This window comes from Amblyomma maculatum, chromosome 4 (assembly GCF_055883805.1).
Source record: "Amblyomma maculatum isolate TAMU_Amacu chromosome 4, ASM5588380v1, whole genome shotgun sequence".
Classification (NCBI taxonomy): Eukaryota; Metazoa; Arthropoda; class Arachnida; order Ixodida; family Ixodidae; genus Amblyomma; species Amblyomma maculatum.
Genome location: NC_139347.1, coordinates 99,001,642 through 99,014,631, shown reverse-complemented (window position 1 = coordinate 99,014,631; position 12,990 = coordinate 99,001,642). Strand labels below are relative to the sequence as shown.

The window sequence follows — 12,990 nt, the reverse complement described above, 5'->3', positions numbered from 1 at the left end:
CTTGAACCGTGTGGCTGGTGCGGTGGGAAATGTAAGATGCTGGCGTGATGTAGGGGGCACGGTTAAGTGATGAGTGAAAGAACTTGTGGTTCAGTGATAGCGTGGCTATGCGACGACGAACGGAAAGAGGCGATAGTGCTGATTTAGCTTTTAGGGCTGAAACACTGACGTCATACGAGTAAGAAGAATGAATGAACCTTGTAGCGCGGTTTTGAACGGCTTCTAGATCGTTGATGAGGTTAATATGATGCGGGTCCCATATGGCGGATGCATATTCAAGTTTAGGTCTAATGAGTGACTTGTAGGCGAGCAATTTCACATGATGCGAGGTGAGGCGAAGGTGACGTTTAGGAATCCCAGAGTTTTGTTAGCAGATGATATCACGTTAGCAACATGTGCATTCCATGTTAGGTCATTAGATAATGTGACTCCTAAGTACTTGAAAGATGATACAGATTCTATGGACTCGTTAGCGTAAGCAGCGTTTCAGGCCTTGTGAGCGAGATATCACTGGCCTGCAGGTGGTACTTGGAAAGCGACATAGCCGGCTACAGACTGGTCAGCGGCTTGTGCGACGCGCGAGACCCATTCAATGGCAGGCGCTGCCAGCTCGGGCTTATTTGGGAGAAAGGGAGACTGTAATCAAAATTTCCAGGATCTTAGCTTCCCGATTCAGGCAAGCTACTCCTATGTTGCTTGGGTAACAAAGGTGTTTAAAGGCTGATTGGCTTTGAACACAACTGAATAGCTTAATTACTGCAGAATAATGAATACCAGGGAGATAATGAGACCTATTAGGAAGTAGTTAATAAGGGCACAGCGAAATGGATTTACACGGACAATCACCAGCAAGAGAACAGTCAGATGGGGGCCCAAAAGCACATCGCGTCATACCCTTAAAGGTAGACACTAAGTGTCCCCATAATTAAATGTCCCCCAAAACACGGCCGCGGCGGCCGTGCTTCGATAGAGGCTGAACAGAAGGCGCTCGTGTACGTATAATGATGGGACGTTGAAGAACGTCAGGTAGTCGCACGGCCCTGTTCTCCAGAAAATTCGGAATTGTGAGAGAAAAAATGGTAGAGGTTCAGCTATCCTTAAATTAAGGCAAGCGGGTTAGCCATCTGCTGACGCCACATTTGCTGCTGACGCTTCGATGTTGGCTCGATTCACTCTACGCTTGATAAGTTTCTCGGCAATGGGCTAGTCTGGATTATAGTTGCTCGATGATCTCGGCAGTCTGTCTGGCATGGCTGCGGTCTCGGCCTTTAGCTATAGATGCTTCCTCTACACCCCGTCCTCTCTTTTTTGTCACACGTCCTGGTGGATTAGCCTGACATTACGATCGCGATTTCGGCCCCACTCGCACAAATGCCAATTTACATGGATTAAATGACGGAGCGGTGCAGATAAAACTTGATAAAGACGATGATGTTGAGTGCACAGCACGAGAGGGCGCTGTATTTAGAAGTTGATGAAAACGACGATATTTGCTCCCCTGCGCGACAGTATATCGCGGTTATACGCGAGGCGTGATTGGCTGCTGCGATAGCGTATTGATTTCGTGCATAGACCAGGCAAGCTACCGACGGCTGGAAATCGGCGCACGACAAGCGAAGCAAGAATCGAAAATCTGTCTCAAGCCGCGATGGGACGCCGGCCCGGCCACCCCAACACTGTCATACCCCACCCCAAGCACTGAATGACAGCTTCAGGAAGCCGAGTCAGAACCCGACATAAATACCCACTAACAACTTATTCTCGTCAACAGTCCCATATTCATCAAAGGCATCATTTTTTACATCTACTTCTTCCAAGCGGCCCCGGAAGACTGTGCCCATGGCGTGCTCCACGCCGTATTTCTGAACCACTCATACGAAAGAATATGGGACCACCTCAGTCAGGAGCGGTAGTCTCCTATCCTCTAATTTTGGCGCATGGGCTCGACAGACTCCATCCTCACCCTCTTTGAACAAGACTGGGTGCCTAAGCACACGTACTACTTCTCTGTACTCTGCAGTTATCTTTTCAAAAAGAAAATCGAGCACTGCCAGAACTGCGGCGCACTCGGCCACCGCGCGGTTGTGTGCCTGACTCCCAAGCAACGTCGCTGTCCCGGCTCTGACCAAGTCGTACCCCCTGAGGACCATTCCTGCATGCTGCAATGCAATATCTGCGACAAAGCACACCAGATGGTGGACAGAGCTTGCAAGGGGCGCTTCCGCATCTCATACCTCCTTGAAAATATGTGCTGGCATGCCATGCGAGCCACCGAGTCAAACGGCAGTCAGGCTGCCACCAATCAGGCTCCACCTCAACACCGCAGCCTCTCCATGACCCACAAGGCCCAGACCCCGCGGCTCAGCCCAGAGTGCTTCCCGGTGCTGCAGCCCACCGTACCTAAACAGCCATCTAAGCATAACAAGCCCAAAGACCGGTCCCGCTTCTGCACCGGAACAAGGCAACCACCGCCTCCAGTCCCCCGAGGTCATTTATCCAGGTACCCGGCCGCCGCACCAGTGAGATGAGCTGGGCAGATATAGTCCCCAGGGACTCTGCCAGCCCCCTCTATGAAGGGCTGTTGCATGTGCGCGTACAGTTTGCCTCCCTTCAACCACCAACTCCAAATAACCAGGCCCAGCTGAATGCGCTCCAGCAGGCCTACGGCGCCACACCTACCCCGGTGCCAGCGGCCCCTGCCGCTCCTACCTCTACTATCATGCTACCACTTCCACTGTTCGCGAACCACCAATCAAGAAGGGGACCACAACTATCAGTCTCCCCGACCTTACTACCCAACCCACAACCAACCCACCCCCTAGTCAATTCGGAGCTCGTATGCTTGTACTGCAAATGCCACCAGTCCCCTCACCCTTCTCAGGGACGTGCTCATCGCCCGCATTTCTTCTACACCTCCTCGAGTCGCATTGCTGGTATGCCATGCGATCACTACCATCTCCCATCCTTTAGGCGTGTCGGACAGAGATCATCTCATGGAACTCGCGCCGCAGTGTACTCTGGATAGTAGCTTCTAAATCCTCAATGCATACAGCCACTCGGAAGTTCTCCGGCAAGACTTCGACAGATTCCACGCTCGCCAACCACGCCGCACACAAATGCACCATTCTAACTGCGGCCTAGAACTACATAATCCGAGATATGGCTCGTAGCTCAGAAGGTCAGTTTCTTCCTACTCATCGACCTTACCACCCCTTATGCACCGGGAACAGTACCTGCACAGACACCACTCTCGAACTCACATTAATCCGTGGCCTTTCACATGCTGCTTGGTGTAACGCCTAGGAGAACCTGAGTTGTAATCACATTATTAAGATTTTCTTACAAGCAGGCTAAACTCGCATACCTCGTCTTTGTGCTACCATCACAAAGTAGGGCTCGCTCCGCACCTTCAGAACAGCCCGCACTCAGGACATCATCACAGACATAGTTACGTGGTCTGACCAACTCCAGCAGAACGTCCGCGCCGTGACCAGCACCCTCCCAGAGGACTGCCTTGAAGATGCGATGAATTCCCATTTTTTACACCTCTGGGAAGGCAAGGTGGGTCTCGAGCGGAGATAGCAGCGCAAGCGCTGGAATAGATGCGGCTGGCCCAGCTCAACAAGGAGATTGAAAAGCATGCTGCGACTCTCTCGCCAAAATTGGGAATCTTCTATAGCAGGCTGGAAGGTAACACGAGCCCATACCAGAACTGGAACCTGTTCCGCCATCCCATTGATTGGACTCAGTCCAAGACAAACCAGAGACACCACCTCGTCAAGCTCGTACACATATTTGCAGCCTCCCCGCAGGAACTCTTCGAAGATCTTCGTGATCTCTACTCCCCCGCATGGTATACCACCACGGCACACATGCTGACCCAACAACCTCAGAACGAGTCCACCACCAAGGCGGAATTGAGGGCAGAACCTAAGCGCCTCAATGCGTCCTCAGCTCCCGGCTCCGAGAGAGTGCATAACAAGCATTCCGCAACCTCTATTTCCCCTCCACTACATCCCTAAGCAACTAGTTCAATGAATACTGGCTCCGCGGTGACTTCTCACCTCATTGGAAGGACGCCAAGGTAGTCTTCATTCCATCATCCGCAAACCACTGCAACCCTCTATCCTCCGACCTATTTCCTTTACGCCCTTTTGGGTAAGTTCATGGAGCACGTTATCCTGACCCGGCTCAGCTGGTGTCTACAGGACAGCAACCTCATGCTTTCGTGCGTGCATGTCTGGTTTCCGCTCGGGCTTGTCCAGCAAGGACGTCTTTTTAAAACGCATATGACACTTTCTTAACTCCTCCACGGCGACCATCAAGGCTATCTTCGGCATCGACGTTACCCACGAAGTCGTCCTAGAAGGCCTCTACGCCTTTGACGCCGGCCTGCAGATGTACAATTACATCTGCTACTTCCTGTCCGAACGCACAGCCACACTCGCCCTGGGCCACCACCAGCTTTTCGGGTGCTCATTTGCAGCGCGGAGAATACCTCAGGATCCTCTTCAACATAGCCCTTTAACTCCCCTACCAACTGTCTGGGCCAAGCGATGTAGTGGTGGCGATACGGAACGCAACCTACAATCGGCCCTCAACATTATCGACTCGTACGTTTCCGTGCGCGGCCTAGCCTGCTTCCCTTTCAAATCAGAATTTCTCTACTGCCCCAGACTGCATGACCCCGCCAACCCTCCCATCTCAGTCACGCTAGGCAGCCCCCCATTCTTCTAGTTTCCAAGATTCTTATCTTGGCCTCATACTCACTGTCACAGCACGCATGGCGACGGCATCCACGCTCTACGGACCCAAACCCAACAAGCCATCTCCGGCGCTCGGCGAGCCGGTGCGTGAGTCCCCGAGAGTGGGACACACTCCGCCTCACCCAAGCCTACATCACAACCCAGCCACACGGCGCACGCATCCCTCTTCATCCTTTAAAGCAAAAGGATCGGAACCGCATCAACGTGCTCCGCAAGAGCTGCATGAAGGTCGCCCTCAGTCTGCCTCCTGCACCTCTGCTACCCAGCTCCTCAACATTGCGGCGACAGTTCCGAGATATCCTACGTGGACGTGGCAACGTATTCGTCGGGCTCCAGCATGGTCCTCGCCGTTGCTAACAATTATGCCCGATTACTCACATCAAACTCCATCATCACAGATTCCTTCGAAATTGCTGAGGAGACAGCCATTGCGCTTTCTCTAATCTTCACCACTGCGACGAAAATTCTCTCCGACTCGAAATTTGCCCTATCCAATGTTGTCAATGGCTTGCTACGCTCTTGGCACACCAGCCGTCCCGTATCCCTCATCTGGACCCTCGAACACCCAGGCCTAAAGGGTAAGGATGAGGGCCACTCCCTTGCTAAGGCCTCATTCTCCGGGCCGGAGTCTGACCCCCTCCGACAGCCGAGTCTGGTCTGCTTACCTTCACAGATTTACTTACCAACTACTGAGACAGCTAGCGTGTTACGGACCACCGGCTCCCTCCCTAACCCTAACCGAGGCCTCCCACTGGCGCCGACTCCAGATGCGTACTGCGACCTACCTAATTCTTCTTCATGTCCACTACCTCGATCAATTTCTATACTCTGTAGGTTATGCAGGAAACCGGGAGACTTTCTTCACATCCTCCTCTCAAGCTCTAACTTCCGACACCCTTCAGTCCCAACCGCGGCGGAGTCCTACTAAGAGACTCTCGTGGCCAGCTCTGCTGCTAGACTAGCGCAAGACATCACCGGCGCCATGAAGCGGATAGCCCTCCAAAGAATGTCCTTTTTCTCTAACGGCGGCCTGTTAAGGGCTGCGTCGGTCAGGTAAGGGAAGTGGTATTTGCCTTCTTCTACATTTTTTTAGCAGTGAATGTTTTCACCACTATCAGCTGGTCTCTGTTCTGGACCGGATTCAAATGCCAGCCGAGGCAATGTGTGTTGAAAAACCAATATCGTTGCAAGCGAAGACGCGTGGTGCGCGCTGTTGCTATGAGATGAATTAGCACCGCTGCCATCGCGACCGCCATTGTTTACACATTGCGTACTAACGCTACTTTGAAGAACGAGAGTAGTAGATCTCTCTAAAATCACCTACATGCTTCTTCCAGGTAGCTCTCGGCAGGTAACAGAGCGGTACTGATTGGACAGCGGGTTTTGCGACTTCGTGTGACCATTTGACATGGCTGAGCTGACAGGAACTACTTGAGTATCTCCTTTGAGATGACAATCGACCCCATTGGGAACCTTAAAGTTCGAGTCAGGACGCTACAGCAAGACCACCCAGGCCCGTTTGAGCGACTTGGTTAAAAGGGGGTCTTTTATACGAGTCGGGTGATCTTTCGCATTATGTTCAAACTTACGACTGTGTACTGATGACGATGTGTGAGACAGCAAAGGCAAAATTAAGGAAATATTGATTAAGCGACTAGCAAGGCGCATGTACGTGAAGACGTGCCCGGAAGGCAAGCCTCAGACAGGCGCCATTAACGCTATGGTTTCATAGCATCAAACGTGAATCTTAAGTGTCCCTCCAATTTTTAGAATCGGAGTTTCTCGTATATTGGCTTTGATCGGAGGCCCCGAGCCTACGGTTAGCGGAGGTAAGGTGGTGTTTAGCATGGGGTTGGAACCCCCTCGCTCAAGCAGAAAATATGTGCCTCTGGTTGAAACTTGCTTCAAACTTCATTTCAAAACAAACATTACTTTGTAAGATTCGACCATAATCCTAGGTATCCTGTGTTGCTCGGCTGCTTATAGACGCATAAATCAATGAGACCGGTTTTTCATGCATGTTTGATTGTTTAAAACAAACCAGAGATAAGAAATCTTTTAGGGTAGATTCTCACCATGTTTAAAAAAAACAACTTGTAATTCAGGTAAAAAGAAGTATTTTAAAACGAACTACTTTCTATCGAGAAGGATTTCTGTGAAGCAGTCCTGAATGTAAATGAGTACTGCTACAGGCTTAAACTGTGCCTGACTGCATAATTACATTCTAATAGCCATACAGTTTAGTTCACTTTACAGGTGTCGACGTGTGAACATGCACAAGAGGCGATCCGACAGTCAGCGTTTTTGACTGAAGTCTTTTTTCTATGTTTATTACTTTACTGGTATGACACTGTCATGTTCCGGATTCCCAACATTTAACATCCAAATTTTTTAATAATGTAATTAGGAGTATGACCCTCTTTAGCCACTTTTTTCATTGACATGTCTTCTTTAAACGCCTGGGCGAACAAAATGTATGCAATGAAACTGCGTCAGTTCTACCGACTGAAATTGCGACTTTACATTCAGCCCACAATTATTGCCCTATTGCGTTAATTTATTGCGTTGTTCGATTAAGAGCGTGTGAATCTTTCAAGTGCTCTTGCCACTATAAGACGCCTTGAGCATATGTCTGAGCAAATTAAATTTCTGCTGCAAATTTGCGTCAACCCCACGGGTTGACATTATGAGTGTACATTCTAATAGTTGACTTGCCTAAGTACTTCCTAAAATTCGATTTAAGAGGATTGGAATTAGTATAGTACTAACAAAGGTTCTAGCGAATAAAAAAACATTCCCTACTTTTATCCCTAATTTCGTCGAGTTTGATGTTTCTGCCCACAACAAAAAGAACAAAATAGAGTTTTCCCGTCCAAGTTTTTGTTTATCGCAATAAACAAAACTACATAAACGACAAGACAGAGGCAAGGAGAAACACAGGGTGGCTATGGGCTAACTGAGAAATGTGTTTTGCTTATTGGCGCAGGACGCTGGGAATCTGCAATCTGCACAATGAGTGAATACATCAAAGCCTGCCTGATGCTCGTTGAATGGCTAATTTTGGAAGAAGATATTCAAAAGAAAGGCGTTGTGTTCGTGCTGGACTACAGTGGCCTCGGCTTAGAGCACCTCATGCATATGACACCATTCGTCATGAAAAAGCTTGTGCACATTACAGAGGTAAGAAGCACGATCATTGAACTGACTTCTTTTTTGCCCCTCAAGTAGTTTTGATGGCATCATGGCTTAACCGATGATGAAGTTTCCAAACCATTGCTGCTCGAAATAGTTAAAAAAAAAAACAACAACCGTGATAGCAAAAGTAACCGAATTAAAAAATATTCTAGGCTAGGCAATACCCTAAAGAAACAACCAACATGAACCACGCCTGGAAAGCGGTGACGGCGGCTGCTTCGCGCTGACGGTTCCCACTCCAGCGCAGCCCATCACATCTTGCATGAGCTCCAGCGAGACGTAAGTTCCGTAAGATGAAGGTCGACTCTCTACGCGTCGTCATAGGTGCCGCCCTCATTGCTGTGAGGCCGTAGTCATCCACCGTCCTTCGGTGCCCCTACTTCGCCGGTCGGCTTGCTTGGCGGCGAGCACAACTGCGTCGCGTTTAGCTTCGTGGCTTTAAAAGTAGTGAGCAGTCCGGGCAATTCATTCGTTGCTCCGATGCACTGATGTTGCTGTGCCATTCGTGTGCGGTGAATTTTAAATTAGGCATGCCATGTACCCGACCATCTGCAGAGGGCATTTCACCTGTTTTCCCTCTCACCCAGCAATGTCGCTTCCCAGCTGCGACCGCTCTGTGGTAGAGAGGAACATAGAATAAATAGATCATATCGGCTCATGTGGCATTGGCCTTACCTCCGTTTACGAGTAGCAAGTTGCATCAGTACAAAGGAAGGCATTTTTAGAGAATTTTGAGAACACAGATTTATAATCGCACTCTTTACTAATTTCGGGTGTGCTAAGCTAAATGAAGCAGGTCTTTCTCTCCTTTGAGCTGGTACATCCAACAGAGAGCAACGGCATGATGTTAAAAGCACTGGTTATGGAGAAAGGAATTCGACACCAGTGACTTTTACTTGCCATTCTTGCATGACCTCTGTAAAACCGTAATTTTATTTCCTGAGTTTTGATGTTACCTTTTTTTTACTTTTTTTTTATCTGCATACGTCTGTCCAGATGACCTAGCTTTGCGTCTGTGTTCATCCTTCTGGTGTTCCGCCGCTGCTGGGTGATGAGAAGGGTAAACCATGCAGATGCGTACAAGGCTGGGAAGGGCGTTTCTGGAATGTGGTGGAACGTTTGACATATACGCCGCGTGGGGTAATGTCTTTCGGAAGGCGGTTAGCCACATAAATAACCTCGGAATTACGCGCGACCCGCATCGACGCAAGAGCGACTTTATAGTTCGGCACGGAGTCACGTAGTGCACACGGAGACGCTTAAAGCGAGGCCGTGCAGGAGCATGAAGCCCAGTCACCAGAACCGTTGCACCAGTTTTTAAGATGCTAAACTACACTGCCATACGTGATGTGAAACCGGCCGGTTCACTGCATCCTGTTCAAGTGCCAAGATACCCATTCGAACAAGTTGGCATGGATCTGTTGGGTCCTTTTCCAATTTCTGATTCGAGCAACAGGTGGATAATTGTCGCTACAGATTACCTCACGCCTTACGCTGCAATGAAGGCTCTCCAGCGCGGTACAGCAATCGAGGCAGCGAAATTTTACAACGCCTTACAGGCACTTTTAGGCATGATGTGCAAAACGGGTTCTTCCAGCTTGCGCGGGTTAGGCTCAGAAATGCGATTCAAGTTTGCACGTAGCGGCTCAAACGAATCGCAACAAGTTAATACACACAACGCCGAGGCCAGACAAAGCAACCTGCGCCTCGGCTTTTTGCTCTCGGGAGCGTCTGTGGACGTCACCACGCGTCTCGCGGTGGGACCTGGTGTAAACCGTTTGTTCGGGCCCACTCCGCTTCTGCGCTTGAAAGCTTTTAGGGCCCGTTGTCGCCACAGCGTGTGTCCGGGCTCTCACCGGGATGGAGTGCAATTCGATACCTCGAATGTCCCAAGAGGAACATAGAATAAATAGATCATATCGGCTCATGTGGCATTGGCCTTACCTCCGTTTACGAGTAGCAAGTTGCATCAGTACAGGGCTCTAAATCTGTGATCTCAAATTGGTGTTTTGGCAGTTATAGCAGCTTGAGAGTCACAAAATGCTGTTATTCCGACAGGCACCCGCCAGGTGTCAGGGTTAAGTGAACGTTCGCGCCCCTTCTAATGCATTGAACAGATTAACGCACAAGGTTACAGGAGCGACAGAGCGAGTGTTGAGAGCAATAATCATATGGCGGCACTCGTGTTGCTGACGACACCATTCGAGAACTCAATGCAGGAGCGATAGCAGGGGGAGAACGCGATAATATACGCCGTAGAATCCATGATTTTTGCCTTATTGGCTTTGTATCTCTGTTTCCATGAGCAGTCCCCCCATTTTTCTTACCTACTCGTCGTCCATCTCTTCGTTACCTCTTGTTCTCCTGGCTGTTTCGATCGGCGACTTCAGGTGAACTGGCTCTGTGTACTAATACTGTGTACTGTGTACTGCTGGCTCTCTGTACTAATAGTTCACGTCACAAAATGGCAACCATATTTACGTCTGTATGAAAAACAGAAATGTCTGTTCATTTCTTCCTATCAGAGCTACAGGACATTTTTATGTGTATGTTTTGATCCCGTAGTATGACTAGTGCCTTCGTACTTTGCTCACATCTAGTCGGCGCATTAGGTGTTTGTTACTATTTCTCTTCTTTGCTTTCAGAAATGCTTTCCTGTGCGTGTAAAAGAAATTTATGTAATCAATGACTCAACAGTCTTTGACATCCTATTTGCAATCACCAAACCATTCATTAGCGGAAAGCTCGTACAAAGGGTAAGGAGCCTTGTTTTTCCTTTTCATTAATCAAGCCCATCTTGCCATACAATCAGATAATACACTACTGCTGTGCTTTGTTGCTGATGCGCCGCATAAGAACAAAGGAAACTTAACCTTACCAAGAAAACGCCGTGTCTATCCGGAGACGGTAATATGATCAGAAGTCAGCACGCAGATTACGTAGCTATCTGACCGGTTTAAATAGAATATCTAAGATGCATCTCTGAGGACCTTGGCAGTTAATCTTTGGGCCAATACTGCCTAACTTGGATTGTTTCGTCGTTTCGTTCTCTTTATACCATAGATAATCTGCCAATCTTCCTAGTAACTGCCCCGAATTGGCAGTTGCTCCGTAGCTGTATGAATGAACATGCGTGGATACTAACGAGTAATCCCGTAGTCCGGCCCACACAGTAGACCGACACAGGTCATTCATAACAGTCTTCTCTAAAGATTTCGTGTAGAGTTGCATTTATTCATAAAGGTTTAATATTGCGATTTCCGCTGGTGCTGTCTTTTTCAGATATTGAGCTTCGTATCCATTTTTCTTCAGAGTGACAACAGAATGAGTGGCTTAGTCGCAAGCTAGCGACGACTCTCTGAAACATTTACCTGTTTAAACGATCACAAACTTGGAGACCTTTGATTGTCATGAACAGTTGTGTCATTAGCTTCTTTTATAAATTGCATCCAGAGACGGAGTAAACAGCACAATAAAGGGTGAATTCATTGGCGGTACAGCGACATATGGAAGATTTCCATTCACGAGCTCAATCAACATAAAAATGTAACAAAGACTCAGGGGTACGAAGAAAGCCAGGCAAAATTATTAGAATTAGATGTTATGTTAGTGGCTCCTAGTGGGATATTTTCATTGTGCTAGTTTCTTAGCTACACTAACAGTATCTTAAGGCGTTAACCTCATATACAAAGCAAGCATATGCGTTCAGGAGGATATACGACGAAAAGGCTGGAAGTTGAAATACGAACGCATTATCAGAATTTAGCAAGGCCGCTTGTAACTAGAGCTTGAAAGCACGTCGATGTTTACGGCGGTTGAGCCTCTTGGCGAAAGCGCGATTTGGTCCAGCGAAAAACAAGAGCCTACACTAAAGAGTATTGTTTGCACTTAACCTGGAAGTAACCACGTACAGGTGCTCTCCGACATGTTGCGCCGAGAAAGCAAACAAGGGCAGATGTGACAAAGTGATATTTGATTCTTATCGTTCAATTCGCGATTGTTTGAAGTGCATGGCATATTGCTAGGCTACTTTTCTTCAGCATAACGGAAGCTTTCAAAATGACTGCATAGTTGCTATTTCTTCTCTGAGAAGAGTGTGAGAGGGCAAATTTTAAGTTGATACGATAAAAATACTAGAAAGGTTAACCTTATTGTCAGGTGACATTTCAATAGCTGCATTATTTATTTCTTGGACGTATTTTACATGCTTATAAGGTACTGTTTAACGGAGATGACGGAATTGTTTGTAGCTTCCAGAACACGAGCTAGCATTACTTGTTTAGATTACCGTGGGAATGCTGAGAAAAAAAAAAGTAAACACGAGTTAATGAAACACAATTTAAGAAAGTCGCTACAGTTCCAAAGAACCAGACGCAGTTTGCTTCAGCAGGAAATAAATGAAATGGTTCGTGCTTCACCTCGAAGTTACTCATTCTTCCTACTCACTTCTTACGATGAGATTTTCAGAACTTGATATTATTCTTTTTTTTTTTTCAGATTCATCTCCTGGGCTACGAAGTGAGCAAACTACATGACGTCGCTCCTGTTGACATTATTCCCGATGCAGATGGAGGAAGTTTCGAGAGCTATGACTACGACATGCTAGAAAACGATTTGATGGATCAAAATGATTACTTTAAGGATGTAAGCCAATATGGTTATGAAAAAGAAAACACTCACATCTAGTTGTAGTAGTGGAAATTTTCCCTCGCTGCTTGATGTGTAGAGTTGGCTGATAGTATTTGTTACCACCAAGTGCAGAAGCAATAAAGCCTTCTGGCCTTCAGACTTCGGTAAAGTGAAACGAAATAAAAGCGTATCTAAAGCGATAGTCTTGAATGCCCTTTTCTGCAGGACATCCAGTGTTGTGCGTAAAACATACATGACCTTAGAGACGACAGGTGAGATAACGGACAGGTGAGATCGTAGACGACAGGTGACATAACGGAGCACTGATTCTTCGATCGACTGTCTGCCGCAACGAGACTGTATGATATCACAATGTTTAGAGGAGCCGCCGTGTCCTTCA

At 47.8% G+C, this 12,990-nt stretch overlaps 1 protein-coding gene across 1 annotated transcript in view; it reads left to right on the top strand.

Moving 5' to 3' along the window:
* The window catches only part of LOC146191777 (alpha-tocopherol transfer protein-like), a 35,279-nt gene extending 22,494 nt beyond the window's left edge, over positions 1–12,785 (top strand). Inside the window, exons 4-6 of the mRNA XM_084599988.1 lie at positions 7,753–7,946; positions 10,607–10,717; positions 12,459–12,785. Of these exons, the coding sequence (XP_084456114.1) occupies positions 7,753–7,946; positions 10,607–10,717; positions 12,459–12,647 (494 nt within the window). The 3' untranslated portion in view covers positions 12,648–12,785. The remainder of the gene's footprint in view (positions 1–7,752; positions 7,947–10,606; positions 10,718–12,458) is intronic.
* Positions 12,786–12,990: the final 205 nt, after the last annotated feature.